The sequence below is a fragment of the Onychomys torridus genome, chromosome 21 (assembly GCF_903995425.1).
Source record: "Onychomys torridus chromosome 21, mOncTor1.1, whole genome shotgun sequence".
Lineage (NCBI taxonomy): Eukaryota > Metazoa > Chordata > Mammalia > Rodentia > Cricetidae > Onychomys > Onychomys torridus.
Genome location: NC_050463.1, coordinates 23,916,516 through 23,941,024, shown reverse-complemented (window position 1 = coordinate 23,941,024; position 24,509 = coordinate 23,916,516). Strand labels below are relative to the sequence as shown.

The following is a 24,509-nucleotide window of genomic DNA, read 5'->3' as shown; positions in this document are numbered from 1 at the left end:
TAGCTCTGGCACTCATTCCATGTTTGATTTTAAGCAAGATTCCATGCTCACCCCCCTTTAAATCATGAAATATTCTAGGGTTCTCATCTGTCCTCAGCGTGGGAGGTAGAAGCAGGCAACCTGACTCCACTGAACTCCAAGATACCGAGATAACAAAATTAGTTGGCACTACAAGAATTGTTCAGGGGTTGAACCAAATCCTTTACTTAAGGTGGCTTATGCAAAACAGATAAGCAACCAAGGAACATTCAGCAAATTGAGGTTCTTTTACTTCAGCCCTTTACCAGTGATCCCAAACTCCATAGGAACGAGACTCTGGCCAGTTCATTCTGGTATTTGTAGGAAGAGGGGGCGGGCACACGCTCTGTCTCTAGTTCACTCTTGCTATCCAGGTAACCTGCAGTGAGCAGTTTATCCATTTAAGGGGTCTCTTTTTCTTTTTTAAAAATGACACATGTAACAGGCTTCCTTCCCCGCCCCCCACCTGAACTTCAGTTCTCCCATCCTTGGATAACGGTGCCTCCTGTAAGTCTCCTCTGAGACCATGAGACGGCCCCTGTGAAGTTGCTAGCCAGGTGTAGCTCTTAATGGGCACTCGGCAAATGTTGGGCTTCCTTGTACTGATGCATGAGCTTAGGACTCCTGAGCAAAGCTGAGAGGCTCCACTGTGAACCCAGGATTCCTGTCTCTGTTTGCAAAAGCACTTTTGGAGAACTTCCCCATAGGTTTTACTGTTCTTAGAATCATGTTTGCTAGAATAAGAAGACCTTCAAGATAACTTTTTCAGTATCTCTATTTTAGGGGAAAGTTGATGCCCAAAGCCACATCCTGAGCCAGGGACAACCTAGTCCCTAAACTGGGACTCCTAATTTTTGGGATGCAACTCTTGCAACTGGAATAAGCAAGAGCGATAGCTATTTGCTTTAAACCCTGCCTAGGGAGCATGGCCAACCTCAGAGTATTTAGAATAAATATTTACAGAGGCACTGGGGGAGTAGCTCAGTGGGAGAGCACTTGCCTAGCATGTGCAAGGCCCTGGGTTCCAATACCAACACCAAAATAATAATAATACTAGTAGTAGTAGTAGTAGTAGTAGTAGGGTTCCAATACCAACACCAAAATAATAGTAGTAGTAGTAGTAGTAGTAGTAGTAGTAGTAGTAGTAATAAAAATAAAATGTCTACATATAGTACCCCAGTAGAAAAGGGTTGATTATGTTTTTGTGTTTGAAGATAGTATCTCATGCAGACCAGACTGGTCTTGAACTCCCTAAGAGCTAAAGATGATCTTGAACTCTTGATCCTCTTGCCTCTGCCTACCAAATGTTGAGGTTATAGTCATGCATTACTGTAGCTGGAAGTTTTCCTGTGTCCTTCCTGGTCCACAGCAGCTTGTAAAATAATCACTGAGAGGCTTAATATGAATTATAAACTATTTGTCCTATGACTCAGGTTTCTTGCTAACTAGCTCTTTCATCTTAAATTAACCCATTTCTAGTCATCTATGTTTTGCTACATTGCCATGGCATTACCGGTCTGTTGACATGTTACTCCTTGGGCAGTGGGCTGGCATCCCCTGACTTCGCCCTTCTCTCTGTCTCTTTGCTTGGATTTCTCACCTGGCTATAACCTGTCTTTCCATAGGCCAAAGCAGCTTCTTTATTAACCAATGATAGCAACGTATATTCACAGCATACAGGAAGACCATCCCAGGGGACATCACCATGCCAGGATTTCTGTGGTTCTAGAAACTGAACCCAGGGTTTTATGCATGCTGGGCAAGCACTTTGCCAACGGAGCTACATTCTTGGCCCCAAGGTCTAATATTTGTCAGACTGGAACTCTAAGATTAAAATACACGTCAAAGCCAGGCATGGTGGCACACACCTTTAGCCCCAGCACTCGGGAGGGAGAGGCAGGCCAGTCTCTGAGTTTGTCTATAGAGTGAGTTCCAGGACAGCCAGTGAATCAAAAGAAAAACAAACAAGGGTCGGGGATTTAGCTCAGTGGTAGAGCGCTTGCCCAGCAAGCGCAAGGCCCTGTGTTTGACCCTCAGCTCAAATAAATAAATAAATAAATAAATGAAAACAGATGCATAAATACATAAATATAAAGTTAGGAGAAGAACGTGGAGGAAATGCAAGTAGGTTAAAAGGAAAATATTTCCCCCCAAAAGCCATCTTCCTGTATAAAACAGTTTTACGTGAGTAAAGTTCCAGGCTGTTATTCATAAGCCTTTATTTCTGCATAACTGGCTTCCTTTCTAGACTCTGTGCTCTTTCAATATTGAAATGTGGCATTTCCGTGGGCACTGGAGTGACTAAGCAACTCTGAACACTTCTTCCTAGGTCCTCTGGACCCCTCAGGTGTTGTCCAACGGCGTCCAGTTCTCTCGAGTCAGCCCGGATGGTGAGGAAGGCTACCCTGGAGAGCTGAAAGTCTGGGTGACATATACCCTGGATGGTGGGGAGCTTGTAATCAACTACAGAGCACAGGCCAGCCAGACCACACCGGTTAATCTGACTAACCATTCTTATTTCAACCTAGCAGGCCAGGTAAGTGAACTGACTTCTCTCTTGCTGTAACCAGAATCCTGGAAGGATGATCAAGGGATGTGGCTGGAGAGACCAGCCCATCATGGGAGATGAACTCCTGCCCTTGGTGATAAAAATGATCCTAGCGGAGTGTCTGGCTTTAAAGAGATGCTCAGTGGGATGGAAGTCATAGAGGAAGAGTGAGTGAATATGTCATCTTGCCATGGGAAGTAGCTATTTCCCTGTGATGCAGACAAGTGACTGGTTATTTCAATAATTCCCTTTCATCTCGTTGCATGTATGCACATCGACTCCCCTCATATTTCTGCTTCCCCCCCGAGATTACTCCCATCTGAGGTGACTTTCTTAAACGTTGGAAATGAGCCTGTTCGTCCCAGCCCCTTTAAATGTACCACAGGTACTGTGTGGTCCTACAGCTTCTCCCGGGGCTGCTGGTGGTCATTCTTGCCGTGGACAGGGCCCTGGACTTGAACTTCGAAGACTGGAGTTTTAGATTACTGGACGTGTCCTCAGTTTCTTAATAGCAGCTAACTGTCTTTCATCAGCCACGTCCAAAGCACTTTGTGAAGTTGTTGGTGAAAACATTGAAACCAACCTAATAGCAGGACCCTGTATAACATCTGAGAAGGCAGGCAGATCTCTGTGAGTTCAAGGCCAGCCTGGTCTCCAACGCAAGTTCCAGGACAGCCAGAGCAACACGGAGAAACCCTATCTCGAAAAAAAAAACAAAATAAAAATAAAATAAATAACTAAATAAAATGACTTCTGAGAGTTGTACAGAATCACGGATAGCTCCTTCCTTCCCTCATTAGCCATCCTCTGTAAGCCAAGTCGTCCCCTGCTAATAGTTTTAGCCTGCTGAAGAGGCTGTTCCACGATTCACTGTGGAGCCAGACTGTAGATTCTCTATGACTTCCTCATCGGAAGAACTCAGCTTATCTAATCACTAGAATCACTTTGGCGTGATCTACAAACCGGTGGCTGTGACCAACTGGCGATATCATCCATTCCTGCCCTTTGTTTTGACGCTGATTTGCTGGTGATGCTGATTTGCTCTTTCCTGCAATAGCGACAGAAACCCCAAAGTTCCTAACAGCCAAGATGACTCTTCCTCACCTGTTTTTGTTTTGTGTTCAGGGAGGGTTTCATTCTGTAGCCCAGGCTGGCCTGGAACTCACAGCAATCCTCCTCTCCTGCCTCAGTCTCTCCGGTGCTGGGACTGTGGTGTGAGCTTCCACAACTATCTTCTAAATTTAATAAACAGAATTTTCTAGTTGGAGGCTGAGCTTCAGGTTACTACCTTTAAGTTTCAATGTTGGGGTCCTCAGGTGGGACTGGGGGGATTATGTTTTTCAAAGAGTGGTGCAGGTGTCTTTTTGCCTTTTATCTTTCTGTTCTAGCCTATGTCTACTGCAAAACTCAAAGAACATTTTGTTGTTGTTTGGTTGTTTTTTTGGTTTTTTTTTTTTAATTTGGTTTGGTTTGGTATGGTTTTTGAGATACTGTTTCTCTGTGTAGCTCTGGCTGTCCTGGAACTTGCTCTGTAGACTAGGCTGGCCTCAAACTCACAGAGATCTGCCTGTCTCTGCCTCCTGAGTGTTGGGATTAAAGGTGTGCGCCACCCCTGCCTGGCGGGAACATGTTTTGTATTGAAACTTCACCTGTAGAGCTGTGAAAGTACACCATAGAGGTTTGAGATGGAAAGTAAACAGTCTGGTTCTGCTGCTAAGACTAGACAGATGTGCCAGCAAGGACCCATCTTCTTCCATTTGTCCATTTTCCTTCTGTCTTAGTTATATTTTATTACTATCATGAGAACCGTGACCCAGGCAACTTATAGAAGAAAAAGTCGATTTGGGGGGCCAGTTTCAGAAGGTGAGTCCATGACCATCATGACTGGGAGCATGGCAACAGGCAGGCAGCCATGGCGCTGATCCACAAGCATGAAACACAGAGAGAGATCTACCTGGGAAGGGCATGGGCTTTTGACACCTCAAAGGCCACCCCCAGTGACGTGCCTCCTCCAACAAGGCCACACCTCTTAATCCTTCTCAAACAGTTCCACCATCTGGGGACCAAGTTCTGAAATACATGAGCCTATGGGGACCATCCTCATTCAAACCATCACACCTTCCTTGGTCTTTGGGCTTTTGTCTTCAAACTTGTCCCCCTCGGTAGTCACAGAATGGTTACTGTAGCTCCAGGAGTCTCATCCTCATATACTCATCTCCAGAGATAACACGGGACTTCTCCCTTTTCCAAGAACAAATAGGACACTGTTGAGAAACACCCCCACAGGCTTTGTCTCATATTTCATCAGGTAAACATGTGACCTACACTCTTACCTAACCCAATCGCCAGCAAGAAGGTTAAAACAGCAACTGCCTTTGGAGGCTTCGGAGGGCTCCCCTTCCCTGGATACATTAGTCAGCAAGTCTGACTCCTTTAAGAGAGAAAGGGAGCTGATGGCAGAGGAGTCGCTGTAGCTTTTGGGTGGAAACCTCTCGTCTGTCACCTCCTGGAAGACAGTAGTCATGGCAATACATAAGCAGGTCATTAAGGCCTGTGCCAATCATAACGGACTATGTGTGTAAACGGTGTGGTTACAAGAAGCAACAGTCAAGGGAAATTACCAGCATAAAAAACACTAGACTCAGAGGGGCCTCAAGGTCTGTGTGGGAACCAGTGTTTCGTGCCAGGTTTTCATCGGCCTGGAAAGGAAGTGTGTCTGACAGCAATCTTCCATCAATGTAGACCACTACATTTTCCAGACCAGAAGACACAGAAAATGCATTTGCTTCTTCAGTGCAGAAATGCCTGGGCTGTTCAGAGAGAGGGATCCCGATACACATCGCCTCTCCTCGCCCTTCCTATCTCATACGTACCTGGGTATTTGGTGTTTGGTTTTCATGTTGGGTTATTTTCTTCCTGCCTTAGTGCTTGAAACATTTTTTTCTTTTGAAAGAAGAAACAGTCAAGGAAATTCCTCAGCAGCTTTGTTCTATTGTGAAAGCCCTGGAGACAGGCCACGTGTGTATCTACGGGAGAGTTGTCTAACACCCAGCAATACCAGAGCTGCAGTACAAAGGACCAGATCACTGATCCAATGACTTGCACACACTCAAGAGCATTGTGTTGTGAAGCAGAGGGGAGACGCTGGAGAATATCTACTGTGGGCTGCCATTTATGTGAAATCCCAGAGCAGAAGCGATCAGTCTGTAGCCATAGGAACCAGAACAGCATTCTGGTTATAAGTGGGTATTTATCTTTCACCAAGGAATCGCAGCAAGCAGCAGACTCCTGGAGAAGGAGAGTGAAGACCCAGACGCAGGTTGGGCTGGGAGACTAGAAAGTGGTCACATCTCCACCAGGTTTCCCTCACCGGATGATGTTAGCAAGGTTGTGTCTGTCTTTCAAGGCTCACGTGCTGGGGACGATGGAGGAGGCATGGGCCTGGCCCTTATGCTTTAGGACTCTGCTCCCTAGATAGGCTGTTGACTCTAACCTAGTGTCACGGAGGGAGGCGTCTACCCAACCTTCCAGGCTAACTCGGCAGCAGAGCCTCCAGGTAGTGTAATGAAACCCATTTCTCCTGTTTAGACACAGCCTCCCATGTCTCTGAACTTTGGCCTCTCGTCTCAGGATGACTCATTTGAGCAGACTGTGTCTTTCTGACTCTAAGATCAATGTCCACCCAGCCCCTGCTCGCCTACCTAGACCCTGGCTTCTGCAGAGCTTTGCTCAGGGTTTCTCAGAATTGCCACCGACATCGGGAGTGAGACAATTCTTCGTGGCCGTGGGGGTTTCTGTGCAGTTAGCATGCTTGACCTCTTCTGGTTTAGAAGGCAGCAGCCCTATGTGTCGAGACATTGCAGATGTCCCTCTGAGGGCAAAAGAATCACGCCTAGCTAAGAAACCTCGGTTTACCGATTTTTGAGTAATCATGAAGTAAAAGCTCCCACTTGGCTGTGCTTCCCCGCTTCCTGTAGTGTGGCTTTAAGATATGGAAAATAAGAAATCATGTTTAGCCGGGCAGTGGTGGTGCATGCCTTTAATCCCAGCACTCGGGAGGCAGAATCAGGAGGATCTCTGTGAGTTTGAGGCCATCCTGGGCTACAGAGTGAGATCCAGGACAGGCTCCAAAGCTACAGAGAACCCTGTCTTCAAAAACAAAAACAAAAACAAACAAACAAAAATAATGTTTATATATTTTTATATGTAAGACTAATTTCCAGTTTACAAACAGCATACCCGTTAACTAAACTGTACTTCAGAAGGACCCTGGGAAAAGTGAGGAGGCTTACCCTTAAGTGATCTTATTAATCATGGTGACCAGTCAACTGTCAATGCTTTTTGAAATAATTTGTTTATTTGTATTTTATGTTCATTGGTGTTCTGCCTGCATGTATGTCTGTGTGAAGGTGTCGCATCCCCTAGAACAGGAGTTACAGGCAGTTGTGAGCTGCCATGTGGGTGCTGGGAATTGAACCCAGGTCATTTGGAAGAGCAGTCAGTGCTCTTAACCACTGAGCCATCTCTCCAGCCCAACTTGTAGACATTTTTGCAGAAGTTATAAAGTGAATATGTAAAATAAAACCCAGTAGCCGGATGTGGTGGTTTTTCGAGACAGGGTTTCTCTTTGTAGCTTTGGAGTCTGTCCTGGAACTCACTCTGTAGCCCAGGCTGGCCTCGAATTCACAGAGATCCGCCTGGCTCTGCCTCCCGAGTACTGGGATTAAAGGCATGCGCCACCACCGCCTGGTGTGGCTAACACTTAATCCCAGCACTCAGAAGGCAGAGGCAGGTGGATTTCTGTGAGTTCAAGGTCACACAAGTCTACATAGCAAGTTCCAGGACAGCAGGACTCCATAGAGAGATCCTGCCTCAACCCCCACCCCCACCCTCCCAACCCCCCCTACCCCCCCAAAAGACCCAAGCAGTACATTTTTTTCTTTCTCTTTTCCTTTCCAGGGCTCCCCAAATATATATGACCACGAAGTCACCATTGCAGCAGACTCGTATTTGCCTGTGGATGACACCCTGATTCCTACAGGTCAGTAAATTTAAACTGTTATGTCATGTAGAACCATGGTTCACAGCCACAGGAAGGTCGTTACTAAGTAAACCATTACCGTGTTCACCTTTACTAGGTGAGTCCTAGTAAAAGTGGTAGTTCAGTTAACTAGCATACTGATGTCGATCTTTCCAGTTTGGATCATTGCATCATGTTTATACAGATGTCAATAATAAGTGAAGTAGATGAAAGATATAACACAGATATACTATTTTTTACCACATTCCTGTAAATCTGAAATTATTTCAAAAATTCAAAGTGAAAAAATTCTATGAGAAATGACTTCACTTTTACAGGACACCTGTCTTATCCTAGGAAAGGGTTTTCTTTTAGTGTTTGGTCTTTTTAACACAGTGGATTTGTGTTTACTGTTACAAATGTAAAGTTTTGACAGGGTACTGGGTATGGTGGTGTCTTAGTCACTGTTCTATGCTGTGAGGAGACACCATGGCCAAGGCAACTTATAAAAGAAAGCGTTTAATTGGAGCTTGCTTACAGTTTCAGAGAGTTAATCTATGGTCATCATGATGGGGTGATGGGAAGTGTATCAGCAGACAGGCATGGTGCTGGAGCAGGGAGAGGGGAAGGGAGGGAGAGAGGGAGAGAGGGAGAGAGGGGGAGAGAGATTGGGCCTGGAATGGGTTTTTGAAACCTCAAAGCCCACCCCCTGTGACACACCTTCTCCAACAAGGCCACACCTCCTAATCCTTCCTAACCAGTTCCACTGACTAGGGACCAAGCCTTCAAAGCTATGAGTCTATGGGGGCCATTCTCATTCAGCCCATTAAAGGGAGGGGAGAGGCCAGTGTGATGGCTTAGTGGGTAAAGGTTCTTACTGTGCAAGCCTGACTTGAGTTTGATCTCTAGAACCCATATAAACATAAAAGGAGAGCTCTGATTCCACAAAGTGGTCCTCTGACCTTCACACACAGGCCATGGTACGTACTCATCTGTACACATGTCACATACACACATACCTAAACAATAATAGTTAATTTTTGTTTGTTTGTTTGTTTATTTATTTATTTTGAGACAGGGTTTCTCTGTGTAGCTTTGTGCCTGTCCTGGATCTCGCTCTGTAGCCCAGGCTGGCCTCGAACTCACAGAGATCCACCTGCCTCTGCCTCCGAGTGCTGGGATTAAAGGTGTATGCCACCACCACCCGGATAAAATTTTTTACAAAGGAAAAAAGGTATGTATATAGGCCTACATACTGAACAGTCTTAACAGCGGGGATTAGAAACTTTCATAAATATAATGGCTGGAAAGTTAATTGGAGATGGTACATGGGGCACGCACCTTTGATCTCAGAGCTCAGAAGGCAGAGGCAGGTAGATCTCTGTGTGTTGCAGGCCAGCCAGGCCAGTGGAGTGAGACTCCCTCTCTCACTCAAAAACAAGCAAACAAACAAACACACAAACAACCCAAAACCTAACTCAGGGAAAATGCTCACAGAACATCCACCATGTAGCCTTGTGATTGGGGTCCACCCTTTTCTTTTTCTGAACTTTGAAAATACAGCTTTTCATTTGTCCTCTCTCTGTCTCTCTCTCTCCCCCTCTCTGTCTCCCCCAGAAACTGGTCAAAACCTAAGCATGGTTTCTCTGGCACTCTGGGTATTTTCTCTCTCTATCTAAACCCCTTTGCTTCTGCCAAGCAGCTGTGTGCCAGCCTCCAAGGAGAAGGGCGTGGCTTTCTCGAATCCTCTTCTCCATCTCCGTCTTCCTGGCAGCTGCTGAGAGTTACAGCTTGCCCACCCTATTTTTCTCTCAAACTTGAATAAAACAGTCCCCAAGTTGTTTTTTTTTTTTTTTAATGGAATAATAAGAAGTTGAAATAAATGGACTAAAATTTTTGGCATCTCAGCTTTGAACATTTTCCTGGTTGCTGAGCCGGATTTAAAGGCTTTTCTGTCTGTCTCATTCACATGTGTCATCTCCTGATATTTATGTGACTCAGTAGAGGAGCAGGAATAAGCCGGCCCCTCTTGTCCTAGGTGCAGAATCATTGCATTAAATCCTAGTGCTGGCTTCTGTTTGTGACTGATAAGCTTATAAATGCTGCACATGAAATAGATGTGTCTACCTGTGTGCATTTATGAATCCATCCTGGTGTGTTTTAATCTAATGAGAATCACGGGAGTCCACATCTGGCATCTGAAATGTGTCGTGATTATGAGGGGGCAGAACACAGTGCATCCTACCTTGGAGTAGAGCGAAATTCGTAAATCTCCTTTGCCACAATTCCACACCGCAAATGCCATTACGGTGACATTCTCCATCTTGTACTAATATTGAAAACTTGTTGAGTGAGAGCTAAGAGCTTCATACTCTGGTAGCAGGAGACCTGGCCTAGTCTTCACTTGGTTCTGTTTGCTTCGTGGTGAAACCTGGACTGGCCTGGACTATGTAGAAAGCTGTCTCTGTCCCGCCTCCCCGCCCCATCCCCTTCCCCGCCCCATCCCAGGCTGTGCTGGGATCCGGATCCAGGCATGCACACCACCGCGCCCAACTCTCTTCTGGTTCTTGCCCGGGATAAAGGCCTTCCATGTTGAGTAATGCTTTAACAGTTCACCGCACAGATTCCCATTTCCTCTTTTACAAATAGCCAGTTTAAGATAAGCTTCATCTACTTCAAGACAGTGTCTCAAAAAGGGCGGAGGTGGGGAACTGGGCTGGGGAGATGGTGCAGCTGTTAAGAGTGCATACTGTTCTGCCCTCCGGGGTTCCTCCATTGTGCTGGAAGCCTGTATGTAAGACCTCCTCCCTCCTTCAATAAACGGCATTGGGCATTCCAAAAAAAAAAAAAAAAAAAAACCAACCAACCAAACAAACAAACAAAAAAAACCCCTGATTGATGTGACATCTTGAGACAAGGAAACTCCAAAGATGTCAGTGAGTTAATCTTCTGTTGGCCATCTATCTACTGTTGGGCATATGGCCTACCCTTAACAGCAATTTGTGTCCCCAGTGAGACTCCCTTGGAGAAAACTAATCTTTTATTTGCAAGTGGTTATCAATTAGAGATTGCTCCTGGGTTAGGTAGGAGTGGACATGTGTTCACTTCTCAGCTCCAGGGCACTATCTGCTACAGACGTATGCAAGCCCTGTGCATGCTCCCTCAGACTCTATGTGAGTTCATGTGTGTGTCAATCTTGTTGAATTAAAGGGACGTGTTTCTTGTCCTCCAAAAAAAAAAAGTGCATACTGTTATTTCAGAGGACTGGAGTTCAGTTCCCAGCACCCACAGTGGGTGGCTTATCTGCTGAACCCCAGCTCCAGAGAACCCAAAGCTCCTAGCCTCCCCTGGCACCCACACTCACGTCTACTTACCCCATAGCTAACAATAAGATAAAAATACTTTTAAGAAAATTAGCATACCTATATAAAGTATCCATATTTTTATTTTTCTAAGTTAGAAGACCTGTACAACACAGTTTTGAATAATAAAACAAATCTCTTTTTATTTTTATTTTGGTTTTTCGAGGACAGGGTTTCTCTGTGTAGCTTTGGAGCCTGTCCAGGAACTCACTCTGTAGACCAGACTAGGCTGGCCTAGAACTCACAGAGATCCACCTGCCTCTGCCTCCTGAATGCTGGGATTAAAGGTGTGTGCCACCAGGGCCAGCCTACCAAATCTCTTTTTAAAAACAAATTGGGAATGTCTATGTTAAGCTGTTGTCCCTGTTGACCATGGGGCTCCATCCCAGAACCATGTATGGATACCAAAATCCTCATTGCTTATATAAAATAGCATAGTGTTTACAAATACCCTACCTACATCCTTCCTTATATCTTGTTCTTATTTGTTTGGTTTGAAGTAGAATATCACACTGTAGTTCTTGCCAGGCTGGAACCCACAATGGCCTTGAATTCACAATCCTCCTGCATCAGCTTCCTGGGTGCTGGGACCAGGTATTTATCACCATGCCCAGACTCCCTCTCTGGTTGTTGATGTCATCTCTAGATTATGTGGCATATACCGCACATATTTCATATGTGAACAGCTGTTGTACTGTGCTGTTTAAGAATTAAAAGAGAAGTCTAGGCCGGGCGTGGTGGCACATGCCTTTAATCCCAGCACTTGGGAGGCAGAGCTGGGTGGATCTCTATGAGTTTGAGGCCAGCCTGGTCTCCAAAGTGAGTTCCAGGAAAGGCGCAAAGCTACACAGAGAAAGCTTGTCTGAAAAAACCAAAAAAAAAAAAAAAAAAAAAAAGGAGAAGTCTATACATGTCCAGTACAGAAGTAATATTTTTTTTTCCTAAATAGTTTAGCTCTTCAAGGAGTTGAATCCACAACTGTGGTATTTATAGATATAAGGACCAACTGTATCTTAATGAAAACCGCTTTTAAAAAACCTAATTTGAATAATAATGAATAGAAATAAATACATTTTTCAAAACAAGAAGCTGGGTGGTGGTAGGACACACCTTTAGTTCCATCACTCGGGAGGCAGAACCAAGTGGATCTCTGAGTTTGAGGGCAGCCTGGTCTTCAGAGTGAGATCCAGGACAGGCACCAAAACTATATGGAGAAACCCTGTCTCGAAAAAACAAAAACAAAAACAAAAACAAGAAAATACCTAGCTATTATTTATGATCACCATTCTTTCATATAAGATTGTGTGTGTGTGTGTTGTGTGTGTGTGTGTGTGTGTGTGTGTGTGTGTGTGTCTATGTGTGTGTGTCTGTGTGTATTCTGGGAATTGAACACAAAGACCTCATGCAAGCTTGGCCAGCATAATCCTACTGAGCTACATCCCCACACCAAGAAAAAAAAATCCTTTTATACCATAGAAGTGGGAAGTCTTTAATTTCAAAACAAAGAACATTAAGCTTTAAATTTTTTATTGTGTTGTATTGATTTATTGTGGGGTGTGTGTGCCATGGTGGGGGTGAAGAGGTCAGAGGATAATTTTCAGGTTTGTCCTTCTACCCTGAGTCCTGGGGACCGAACTCAGGTTGTCAGGCATGGCAGGAGGAGGTACTTTTACCAGCAAGCTAACTCACAAGCCCAACACTTCACTTTTTTTTTTTTTTTCAAGAACTATGATAGCAGATCATCCCAGCAAACCTCGGTTTTCTGTATACCAATGGGACAGTTATTGTAAGCTAATACAGGATGTCGGTAATTGGTCTAGAAGGCCGCTTGTGGCCCTTCCATACTGTGGCTCTGGGAAGGTGCAAGCATGCAACCACTGTCCCACCTCTCTTCCAGTCCATTAGGACATCAGCAGAGCTCATGGAAGACTCCTGGTTCTCTCCCTCCTATCTATCCATTTGCTCATCAGCCCTAGATGCTGCCACTGTTCACGGAAGCTTTTCCAAAAGTGGGTGCTAACCACTCCTCTGTATCTCAGTGGTGGAAGAACCCATGTGCCTGGCCCAGTTTCTATCAAGAACAGATCTTTAGAAGCCCAAGACTTCCTCTGACTTTTATAGATTTATTTCTGTGCACCAGTGTTTGCCTGTTTCTATGTGCCTGTTTTTCTTATTTAGCAGATGTAGAAACTGGACAAGGGTTTAAGTAACTTGTGTGGATGTGATTTGTGTTCCCTGAAGACTCATATGCTGGAAGCTTGGTCACCGGGTGGCAGGGTTTATGAGGTGGGGCCTTAGTACGAGGCCATGGTGCACTATACTTAGAAGGAATCTATGCCTGGCTCAGACTAAGTAAGTTCTCGTGGAAACGGGTTGTTATAAAGGGTCATGCATGTAGCCTCCTTCATGTGACCATTTCCCTTCCATTTCTCCACTTTGTTGTGAGATAGCTGAGGTTCTTTTTTTTTTTTTGGAGCTGAGGATTGAACCCAGGGTCTTGTGCTTGCTAGGCAAGCACTCTACCACTGAGCTAAATCCCCAACCTCAATGCATTTTTTTTGTTTTTGTTTTTGTTTGTTTGTTTGGTTTTGGTTTTTCAAGACAGGGTTTCTCTCTGTAGCTTTGCACCTTTCCTGGAACTCACTCTGTAGCCCAGGCTGGCCTTGAACTCACAGAGATCTACCTGGCTCTTCTTTTTTCCAATTCTTAGATTTATGTGCATGGGTGTTTTGCCTATGTGTTTGTGCACTATTTGCATGCACTGCCATGGAGACCAGAAGAAGGTATCAGATCCCCAGGAACTGGAGTTATAAATGGTTGTAGTTCACCATTTGAGTGCTAGAAATCAAATCCTGATCCTCTGGGAGAGCCGCCAGTGCTCTGATGGCTGAGTCATGTCTCCAGCCCCAGAAACATTTCAATATATGTGTCTTAGTAGAGTTTTATTGCTGTGAAGGGACACCATGACCATAGCAACTCTTATAAAGGGAAAACATTTAATTGGGGTCGTTTACAGTTCAAAGGTTCAGTCTGTTATCATCATGGTGGGAAACAGCAGCATGCAGGCAGACATGGTGCTGGAGAAGGAGCTGGGAGTTCTAAATCTTTTTCTCAGGCAACAGGAAGTGAACTGAGACACTGGGCGTGGCTTGAGCATATATGATACCTCAAAGCCCCCCTCCACCATGACTCCAACAAGGCCACACCTCCTAATGGTGACACTCCCTTTGGGGGCCATTTTCTTTCAAACCACCACATTTAGGGAGAGCTGTTTCCGTCATTGTAAAGGAAATAGGCCGAGCACCAAGAACTCTTTAGCTGATAACCAAGCATGTCTGAAAAAGTGGTTCATGCAGAAGAGCCTGTAAGTGGGCTGGGGCTTGGGGAGATGCTAAGGCAGTATTTAACCAGGAAGTTTTTATCTGGTCATGCATTCCTTGAATTTTGTGGGCTTGTTTAATTATAATTTCTTTTTTTTTTTCCAAAGATTTTTAAGTCTGTGTGTGTGTGTGTGTGTGTGTGTGTGTGTGTGTGTGTGTGTACACCCATGCTCTCGGAGGCCAGAAGACGGTGTTAGATCTCCTGGAACTAGAGTCACAGGTGACTGTGAGCTGCCCGATGGTGGTGGTGGGAACTGACCGTGGGTTTCCTGGAAGGGCAAGCAAGTGCTCTTAATGTGGGGCCGTCTCTGTAGCCTTTAATTATGTCTACAGTTTCAGTTGCTCAGCCTCAGGTTGTCTCTCAGTGGGTTCTGTAGGGCCCTGGCCAACATGCAGTTTTTCCGAGACAGTTCCCACCACAGCCCTTCCCTTTCTGTGACTAGTAGTTTATTCTTACACTTATGTGTTAACTCCTTATTTTTGATCTGTAAAACTGTTCTGAGGGGAGATGCTTGATGGTGATGCAGATCTAAACTTTGGGGGTGTTTTTCACTCTGGTTAGACATAGTAAACAGTTTTTCAGGCGAGGGGAAAACTTACGTCTGAGGCAGTAGCTGTATTTTACTGTAACTGTTAACACTATGGCTAAGCTACGGCCCTTCCCTCTCCCTGTGTTTTCGGGAGGAGTCGAGTCCTGGTCTCTGTATGTTTCCTGCTTCCTCAATGACTGCTGTTGGATAGAAAAGGACTAGGGTGTCCAGGGAGCTAGAGAAATGAACAGAATGAACTGACTCCCTGTTACAGTTCAAGCTCCCGTGTAAACCTTTACCTCAGGCACCCTTGGGCCCCCATTTTACTCCCTCTGGCAATTACGGGGACATAAAAAAATGTCTTCAGCCCTTTGGGCCAATAAAGGATAGAAGACAACAGACTATGGGTCTGGTTTCTCCGTTCTCTCCTTTATCCCATCTCCTACATGAAGAGGCTGTCTTTCTTCCCAAGTCTCTGCACACTAGGGACATGCGCAGCCTTCACTGAGGCCCAACCAAACGGGCAAGTCACCCTTGCTTTCTCTGTAGGAAATTCCCACCAGCACTGGCGGTTTCCTTTTCTTTTTTCTTTGCTTTCTTTTTTCTTTTCTTTCTTCTTTCTTTTTGTGTGCTTTTTTATTTGTTTTTGTTTTTCGAGACAGGGTTTCTCTGTCTAGCCCTGGCTGTCCTGGAACTCACTCTGTAGACCAGGCTGGCCTCGAACTCACAGAGATCCACCTGCCTTTGCCTCCCAAGTGCTGGGATTAAAGGCATGTGCCACCACCGCCCTGTGCCCTGGCAGTTTCTAACACAAACAAACAATATCCCTTCTGTGTTCACTGGTCAGCTGGAAGACTCTGGCATCTTTGTCCTTCCACCTGAAAACAAACAAACAAAAAGCCAGGTGGAGTGGTGTACTCTGGAGTTCCAACTTCTTGGGAGGATCACTTGAATCCAAGAGTTCAAGGTCAGCCTAGGTAAACACAGACCCCATGTCAAAAGGAAACAAGAAAAAACATACATTATGTGAGACAGATATTTTGTATAAACCCCATTGCCTAGCTGCCAAAGCTTCTTGGATGACATTTTGAGCTCACCAGGACCTCTCCTGCACCTTGGCAGGCTGCCCTTGCGGAAGGCCTCTCTGAGGCCGAGAGCTCCGTCTTAACCCACAGCTCAGGTTCGAAGCGGAGCTTTCAGCCTCGATCAATCGATTGCCTGTCGGCTGTTAGCTTTTGTTTCTCCAGAGCAATTGTTTTTAGCTACTTAAAGCAAACCCAAGCCCTTGCTGCTCATGAAACATTTACTCTTAGAGGGATGTTGCGAGCCTGCTTGCTTGCATCCGGGCATCCTGGGTCCTCTTGAGCATGTTTGTTTCCTGTATTGTAGTCAGATCTAGCCCTGAAACGAAACTCCTAGAGGCCATTTACAAGAAAGGACAGATCATATAACTCTAGTAACAGATCGATCTCTTTTTCTTTTTCATGTATGTGTGTGTGTGATGTGCATACATGTGTGTGTTTGTGTGTGTGTGTGTGTGTGTGTGTGTGTGTGTGTGTGTGTGTGTACATGCACACATGTGCATGTGGAAGCCTTAAATTGTCGCCTGGAATCTGCCTCAACCTCTCCTCTACCTTATTCTTTGAGACAGTCTCTCAGACAGACCCCGAGCTCACAGATTCGTCCGGTCTACCTAGCCAGCTTTCTCAGAGGCTTCTCTGTCCCCTCCTTCCAAAGCTGTGATTACGGGAAGCCACCTCCTCTGCCCGGCATTACGTGTGTGCATAGCAAGCCCTTTGATGACTGAGCCATTTCCCTGACTCCAGTACCTGAATCTTGTTAGGTGGTTGGCTTCAGGGCCTGATTCTAGTGCCCTGTCCCCCAGCAACAAGAGAAAGCTGGGACCCTACTCAGGTAGCAAGCCAGTGAGCTGTTAGCACAGGAGAGTCTAACCCAGCAAAGAATTCGCTCCCAGACTTGTAAATCCTGCATTCCACCCTTGTGCAGCATGGAAGGAACAAGAGGCAGGCTGTTCAGCAAAGACATCACCGTGTACAACTGTGTCTGGTTTTGCTGTGTTGTAAATAAGGAATTAGAAAGCAGGAACAAATGCGTTAGCTGGCTCATCTGCTTCTTGCAGTCACAATTAAAAAAAAAAAAGTTGCAAATCCATTTCCTTGAGAAAATATACCTCTTATTTTTAAAAAGTTTTACCCACTCTGCTCTGGCCCCGCCCCCATCTCCATTCACCTGCTCGTCTTACCACCATGTGATCTTGAAAGCTCTTTGTAAAATCACATGAAAGCAGCCCTATTTTGACCAAATTAGACTTCTGGTCGGAAAGACTTACCACAAGGCTGTCCAGGGAGGTCCAGCAAGCCGTGTTGATTTTATTTGAACCTCTCTCCATTCAACCTGCAGGCCCATCGCTGATCTAATTACTTCTCGAGGGTGGGTCCGTTTTTCCTTCAAAGAGATCACAAATTCCAAGGTTGCCTTTTGTTTCCAAGATGCTGCAGGTGAAGACAGGCTTTTGGGCATGTGGGTTTTAGTCTTTTTGGAGTTCTCACAGAAAACTCCTCAAGTCTTTACATAATCCTAAAATAATGCCCAAGGTATTTTATTTCTTTTTTGTTTTGTTTTATTTTTTGTTTTTTGAGACAGGGTTTCTCTGTAGCTTTGGAGCCTGTCCTGGAACTCACTTAGTAGACCAGGCTGGCCTAGAACTCACAGAGATCCGCCTGCCTCTGCCTCCCGAGTGCTGGGATTACAGGCGTGCGCCACCACCACCCGGCCAAGGTATTTATTTCAGACATCCACGGAGACATTCCTCTTGCCTCCCCCATGTCCCTAGTCACTAGTCCTGCTGGTTTTTAGCTGCTGGTATTCCTCAAGTCTGTCTTTCTTCTTTTTTAGTCTTTCATATCGGTTAAACAACTCTCCTGGTTTAGGTGACCTTTTTTTTTTTTTTTTTTTTTTTCAATCTGATCAGTTCCTGACTTACATTATGGGCACATAAATTTTGACCAATAAATGAATGGACAAGTGAATCTAGATGATTATTCTCTCCATGGAAAATGAAACCTTAAAGGTTTGTTTTCCAGCTGGTTCCTAAATGCACCTAAAATGCAAATCTTACTTCGATAGTTCCTCTTTTGAAATATCTTTGCAGGGTCTGGGCTCGGTTAGGAGATTACTTGGCTGGCATGGGTCAAAGTTTTGAGTCTGCCCCAGCACAGCATGAACTGACTGGGTGTCGTGGTACACATCTCTAATCCTAGCACTCAGGAGGTGGAGGCAGGGCATTTGTAAGTTCTGGGTCATGCTTGACTATATAGGAAGTTTGAGGTTAGCCTGGGCTATTTGACACTTCATTTCGGAACAGACAACACACACACACACACACACACACACAGACACACACACAGACACACACACACACACACACACACACACACACACAGACACACACACACCTTTTTTACACTGCTACCCAGCCAGACACTAGCTGCTTCCCAGGGACTCTCTTGCCCGTGCCTTGTTCACACCTCAACAGTCTCGGAATGTCCCCACCCCCATCCTACAGGGACTATAAATACCCACCTTGCCTCATAAACCCCCTCTCACCCTTCAAGGCTCATACTTTGTTTTGGCCTATCCTTCTTGACCTTCTCCAAAGCAGCTTTGTTTCCTGGGCGTGGTTTTGGTCTTGGCTGGCTCCAGGAAGACTCCTCTCTCTGTCCACAGCTGAAGATGTTCCACAGACCTCCATCTATCAGGATAGTTGTCAAGCCAGAGAAGGGCTTTGATGTCTTTGGTGTACAGTTAGAAAAACTAACCGAGGGCTGGTGAGATGGTGCCACAGGTAAAAGACACCTGGCCACCAGGATTCCACCTGGATTCACGTGGTGGAAGGAGACACCAGCTCCTACAGTTGTCCTCTGACAGCCACGTGTAGGCTGTGGCACGTGTGTGCACGTATGCACTCACATGCGTGCACAAGTACACAAAGGCACACACAAGATAAAGAAAATGTTAAAATCAATGTAATAAAAATGAATTTATACATTTAAGACAGGGGCTCACTATGCAGTCATAGATATACCAGCTGGCTTCAAACTTAGAGAAATCTTCCTGCTTCTGCCTCCCGAGTATTGGGATCAAAGGTGTGTACCACTATACTCGGCTTAAAAAAAAAAATTAAAAGAAGAAAATCTATTCAATGCTAAATACAAAAATGAAACTAACTAAGAAATGATCTGTATGTTCTAGGAACAGCTGCTCCCTCCCACTCCCCTACCCCCCCACCCCCCCCCCCCAAGCCTCTCCACGCCAGCTCCCCTTGCAGCCGGTGTTGGTTGTTTGTTTTGAGCCAGGCTGTCCTGGAACTCACTCTGTAGACCAGGCTGGCCTTGAACCTAGATATCCACCTGCCTCCGCCTCCCGAGTGCCGGGATCAGCTTTTGTCACCACACTCGGCTCCTTGCTGAGTTGTTCACAGTGTGTTAAGGCAGCGTGGTATGAGACTGGGATTCAGAAAAGCACTTTCTGTGCCCCACTGGCCACGCCCTAGAGAACGCCGATCCTTCTCAACCCAATACAGAAAGTCTGAAGAGTTGATCTCTGGCATTCCGTCCCAGTTCTAAAACTCTGGCCCAAAGACCACGTGGAATGTTAGCCAAGATGTCCTTGATTCGTGACCTTGTGCCCAGAAATCTGATGGAAGAACTTAAGGGGGATCCAGCAGCTCCTGAGAGCCTGTGGCAGATGCTGTGTGAGCGGGCCAAACCATCTGGGTCTGCGCAGGGGTGTTCTTGTCTCTCCTCCATTACCACCCCCACCCCCCCTCCCCCCCCCCCCCATCTCTCGGTAGTAACTGCCTTTCTGGATGGTTGTGCACGTAAAGGTAACCATCGCCACTGAGAAAAGCAATAGTGTTTTCTTGTTGAATCTCAGGCTGGGTTGGGTGTTTTCTTCCATTTTGCCCAGATCATCACAGCTGCACTTCCTGAAGGGAGCTAAAGGAGGAAGGTGGCTTACCAAGGAAAAGCCATGTCCCCAGATTCCACCAGAGAAGCAACAGCGATGAAGGGCCGGGAGTAGCCGGCCACTGTTTCTGCCGGATCTGATGCGTGAAATGACCTTCCCGGACCCGTCAGCTCGTGTCTGGATTCAGGCCTGGGCCCTCAGACACAGAGGATGAGCCGGCAAGCACACTGGTCCACTCTGCCAGTAGAAACAGAGGACCATGTGTCTGTCAGCTGCTGCCCCCGGCCCTGCAGGTCTAGAGACAAGCCCCTCCGGCCCCAGGTCTGTGTCCTGTTCCTTTTCCCGTTTCCATCTCCCGGTGATATCGCGTATCTACTGTGTCTGTCCCGGGGAGTAATTCTAAACCAACTGGGTAACTTCTGCCTGCATTGGGAGCATACAGCAGGGTCCATAGCACAGGTTCTATTATCAACTAATGGAGGCTACAAAGTACAGTCGAGGCTGGGGAGATGGCTCAGAGGCTAAGAGCACCGGATGTTCTTCCAGAGGACTCAGGTTCGATCCCTGGCACCCAGCAGCTAACAACCAGCTGTAACTCTAGTTCCAGGAGATCTATTTATTGGCCCTTTCTGGCCTCTGCAGGCACTGTACCGGCATATGGTTCACAGACATACAAGCAGGCGGGGGGAAAAAAACCATATGCACAAAGTAAAACTGAAATACAGGTGACAGTGGGCCTAAAGCCAGGCTTGGTGGTACACATCTGTAACCCCAGCCCTCTGGAGGCTGAGGCAGGAGGATTGGGGCAAGTGACATATAGTGAGTTCAAGGGTAGCTCCAGATACATAGCAAAAGCTCGTATGTAAAGTAAATAAAAAGGCTAGCAAGAATGGGTAAAGGCACTTGTCACCAAGCCTGATGACCTGGGTTCGAGCCCTGAAACCCATATGGTGGAAGGAGAGACGTGACTCTGGAAAGTTATCCACATGCTCACTGTGGCACACATGTGTCCACACTCATATACATGGCACACACACACACACACACACACACACACTCTAAAAAGAAGGAAGGAAGGAAGGAAGGAAGGAAGGAAGGAGGGAGGGAGGGAGGGAGGGAGGGAGGGAGGGTGAGAGGGAGGGAAGGAGAGAAGGAAGGAAGGAAGGAAGGAAGGAAGAAAGGAAGGAAGGAAGGAAGGCTCAAAGATTAGGCCCATGGCATCAGAGCTGCTTGTCCTAGGACAGGCCCTGCCCAAACAGCATGCAAGGAGATCACTGCAGGTTCCCCAGGGACTCTCCTGATGGCATTGATGCTTCCCAAGGGACCCATTGCTGAGGACCTCTCCACAAAACGATCCCAAGAACAGCTTTGGGAGCCTGCAGAATAACTTCCCGAGTTGCTTGTGTTTCCTGCTAGGAAACATATCACCCACCGCTACAAGATTGGCAAACACGAGCCAGCCTGCTGGAAATTTGGCAGGAAGATCGCTCAGAAGTGAGCACGCGGCCAGGCTCCATGGGATTCCTGTGAAACTTGCGGGGCTCCCATCAAGTCAGTTTGTCACAGTGGAAGTTATTTGCCAGAGTTCTGAGCCCTGCCCTTGGAGGAGATCTGACTTATCACCCATGGCTCCGCCTCCCCCAGGTCCAACCAGGGTCCGTAGAGCTTCCTAGGGTCTTTCTATTCCAAAGAGGCTGAGGATAATGGGGTTTTGAATAATACATCAGAGGCTGTCTCCAGTGAGTTCCCAGAGCAATCTCAAGTTCAGCTCACGTCCATACAGTGCCCACTGACTTCCACACTACCTGAGGCTTGACCATACCTAGAGAATGGAACACGGGAGAAGCCATGGAGAAGGTCACAGGGAGTGGGAGACTCTAAAGCGGCCTTGAGTAGTGATGGAGATAAAATCAGGAGGCTGGGGTCGGGGAACATAGCTCAGTTGAGTGCTTGCAGACTTGAGTTCCATCCCTAGAACCCATATAAAAAAAAAAAAAACTAGGTGCCTTAGCGCATGCGTATAATTCCCGCACTGAAGAGGTAGAGACAATAGGATAACATGGAGCACTCTGGCCAGCCAGCCTAGCCAAATCTGCAGGCCAGTGAGAGACCTCATCTCAAAAACTAAGATGGGGCCAGGCGGTGGTGGCGCATGCCTTTAATCCAGCACTCAGGAGGCAGAGGCAGCCTGGTCTACAGAGCGAGATCCAGGACAGACTCCAAAACTACACAGAGAAACCCTGTCTCGGGAAAGACAAAAAAAAAACAAACAAGCTGGATGGCACCTGAGGAACAACACTTGAGATTGTTTCTCGAGTAGAAATGAAGATATTAAACAGTGATTAAGTGGTTGGGGGAAGGGCGTTTCAAGGACAGAGGACAAGCTTAGAGAGAAGCTAGGCGTGTGATGGATTAGCCTTGGAAATCTGTCCGAGGAAGGTACCTGCAGGGCATCCGGGTAGGGCAGGTACCAAGCAGTTGAGCAGATGAGAAGGATGTCAGGAAAGAAGGGAGGGTTGGAGATACCGGAAGAAACGGAAGGAGGAGAGCAACCGTGGGAGCAAACTCAAGGGAGCCCAAGGAAACCACCACCAGTGTGTTAGGTCTGAGAAAGACCCATGCAAAGGGTGCCAGGGAGATGGCCAGGTGGAGAGCAGAGAAAAAAGGGTGTCGTTGCTCACCCCACTGAACAGCATGAGCAGGGCAGAGGTCGGTGTGTGAGCATGGAGGGATGACAGGAAGTGAAGAGAGGCCAAGAGTGGGCCCGGGAGTGGTTCTCAGCTTCAGTGACTTGAAAGCAGCATCCCGGGCCTCATCCCCGAGATTCTGGTTCGTCTGTTTTGCTGCAAGCCTGTCTGTCTTCAACAGCCTTCATGAGAGATGGAAGAGGCAGGGAAGAGGAAGGAGAGAAGGTGCCCGTGAAGTTAGGTCTTAATCAAGAGAGAATGACAAGGAAAATGGCCCTGAGAGAACTCAGGGAATCCGGCCGACGGAGACAGAGACCCTGAATTCGTGTAGCCTCAGTCGGGGCTAAGGTGAACTTCCTGCTGGTTCTCTCAGAAGTCAGGACAAAGGAGATGGGTTGACCCACCATTAGGGTTTTGTCAGATGAAAGGGCAGGAGGTCACAGTGCAAGACAGGTCAACGAAGGTAACCCCGCCGTTAGCTCAGACCACAAAGTCTTTCATAAGTACTGCAGAGTGTGAAGTATGCACAGTAAGAAAATATGGTAACACCAGAGACCTGGCAGCCTCTGGAGAAGATCAGGCCCGTCTGGGACCTCATGCCTGCGGCAAAGTCTGGAGGCCACAGCTGGGCGGAGGGCAACTTCAGGGTGAACTTTTTACTTAACAGCAAATCCCCGTATGCAGCCGTGCCGGCCGATGGGGATCTAAGATGGAAAAACACTGTCATGGAAATGCCTTATGTGGGGTTAACCGTGAAAAATTGCCTCCTCACCTGAAAGTGACCTGCAGCTCAGCTTAGCTTTTCCTGCCGTGGATGGCGCGTCATATCTGGAAGCCATACCCTCCCCCACTGCAAGTCATAGTTAAAATTCAGAAAGTACTCAGTGGAATGGAAAGGGGGGGGGGTGGACCCCACCCACACAGCAGCGGAATGAACCCACAGGCCCAACTAGACGAGCCTTGGAAAGTGGCGGCAAGCTTTGAGGTTTCGCCATCTGTGACGACGTACCAAAATGCTGCCCTTACAGAAAAATCCCAAGGTGCTTTACTTGGCCAACTGCTGGAATGAAGTAAAAATTCCCACCCAGGGTGTTACTTTTCATTATCATTCTCTTTATGTTGTTTCCTAAAATAATAACTGCCGTTCTGGAGATGATTTACCGAGATAGCTTAATTAGGTAACAGACGAGTGCCTCTGTGCCCACGAGCCCCGTTCCTGCAGGCCTGCTCACGCAGATCTCTCTGACTGTTCCCAACCCGACTAGCTCAAGACGTAGACATAATTGGAGCAGCTGGGCTGCCAGCACAGCTGGGCCGTCCCCATGGAGACCAGACTCAGCACCGAGTGCTTCCTGTGGCGCCAGCTTCCTTCCTTCCTTCCTTTTTTTTTTTTTCAACCATTGTGCAGCAGCTCATCTGAGCCTAGGTCTGTGCTTTACAGCTTCGGTGTGCATACCCATCACTGGGAGCTTATTAAAATACAGATTCTGCCTCCGTGTTCTCCGGTCGAGCTACGGGGTCCGTGAATCTCACATGCCCCCAGGTGAGGCATGGAGTGGTCGTGGTCTTTGGGTCTCGCTTCAAGCAGCGATCTGCCAGGGCCTCTGCAAAGCTCCAACTAGCCTGCAGGAGCCTGTGTTGCCTTTTTCATATGGACACTATTTTTCCTCCCCGCTTGTTGCCCTCCGCAGCTCCTCTCGGTCTCCAGTGGCCCTTATCCCAATAACAAATGGCTGGGGAGGAGGCTCAGTTGGTAGAGGCCCTGTCTGGCATGTATGAGGGAGGCCTGGGGTCCATCCTCAGAATAAACCGTTGTGGTGGCCACACCTGTAGTCTCAGCACTTGAGTAGTAGAGGCAGGAGGATCAGAAGAAGTTCAAAGTCATCTCAGTTACATAACAAGTTCAAGGCCAGCCTGGGGTGTGTGGGACTCTGTCTGAAAATAAAAAGTTTTAAAAGGAAAAAAAAAAACCACA

At 46.8% G+C, this 24,509-nt stretch overlaps 1 protein-coding gene across 1 annotated transcript in view; it reads left to right on the top strand.

Annotated features, from left to right (window-relative positions):
* Positions 1-24,509, top strand: part of Galm (galactose mutarotase) — a 58,727-nt gene that overhangs the window by 13,700 nt on the left and 20,518 nt on the right. The window contains exons 3-4 of the mRNA XM_036170945.1: positions 2,348-2,554; positions 7,526-7,607. Coding sequence (XP_036026838.1) covers positions 2,348-2,554; positions 7,526-7,607 — 289 coding nt within the window. The remainder of the gene's footprint in view (positions 1-2,347; positions 2,555-7,525; positions 7,608-24,509) is intronic.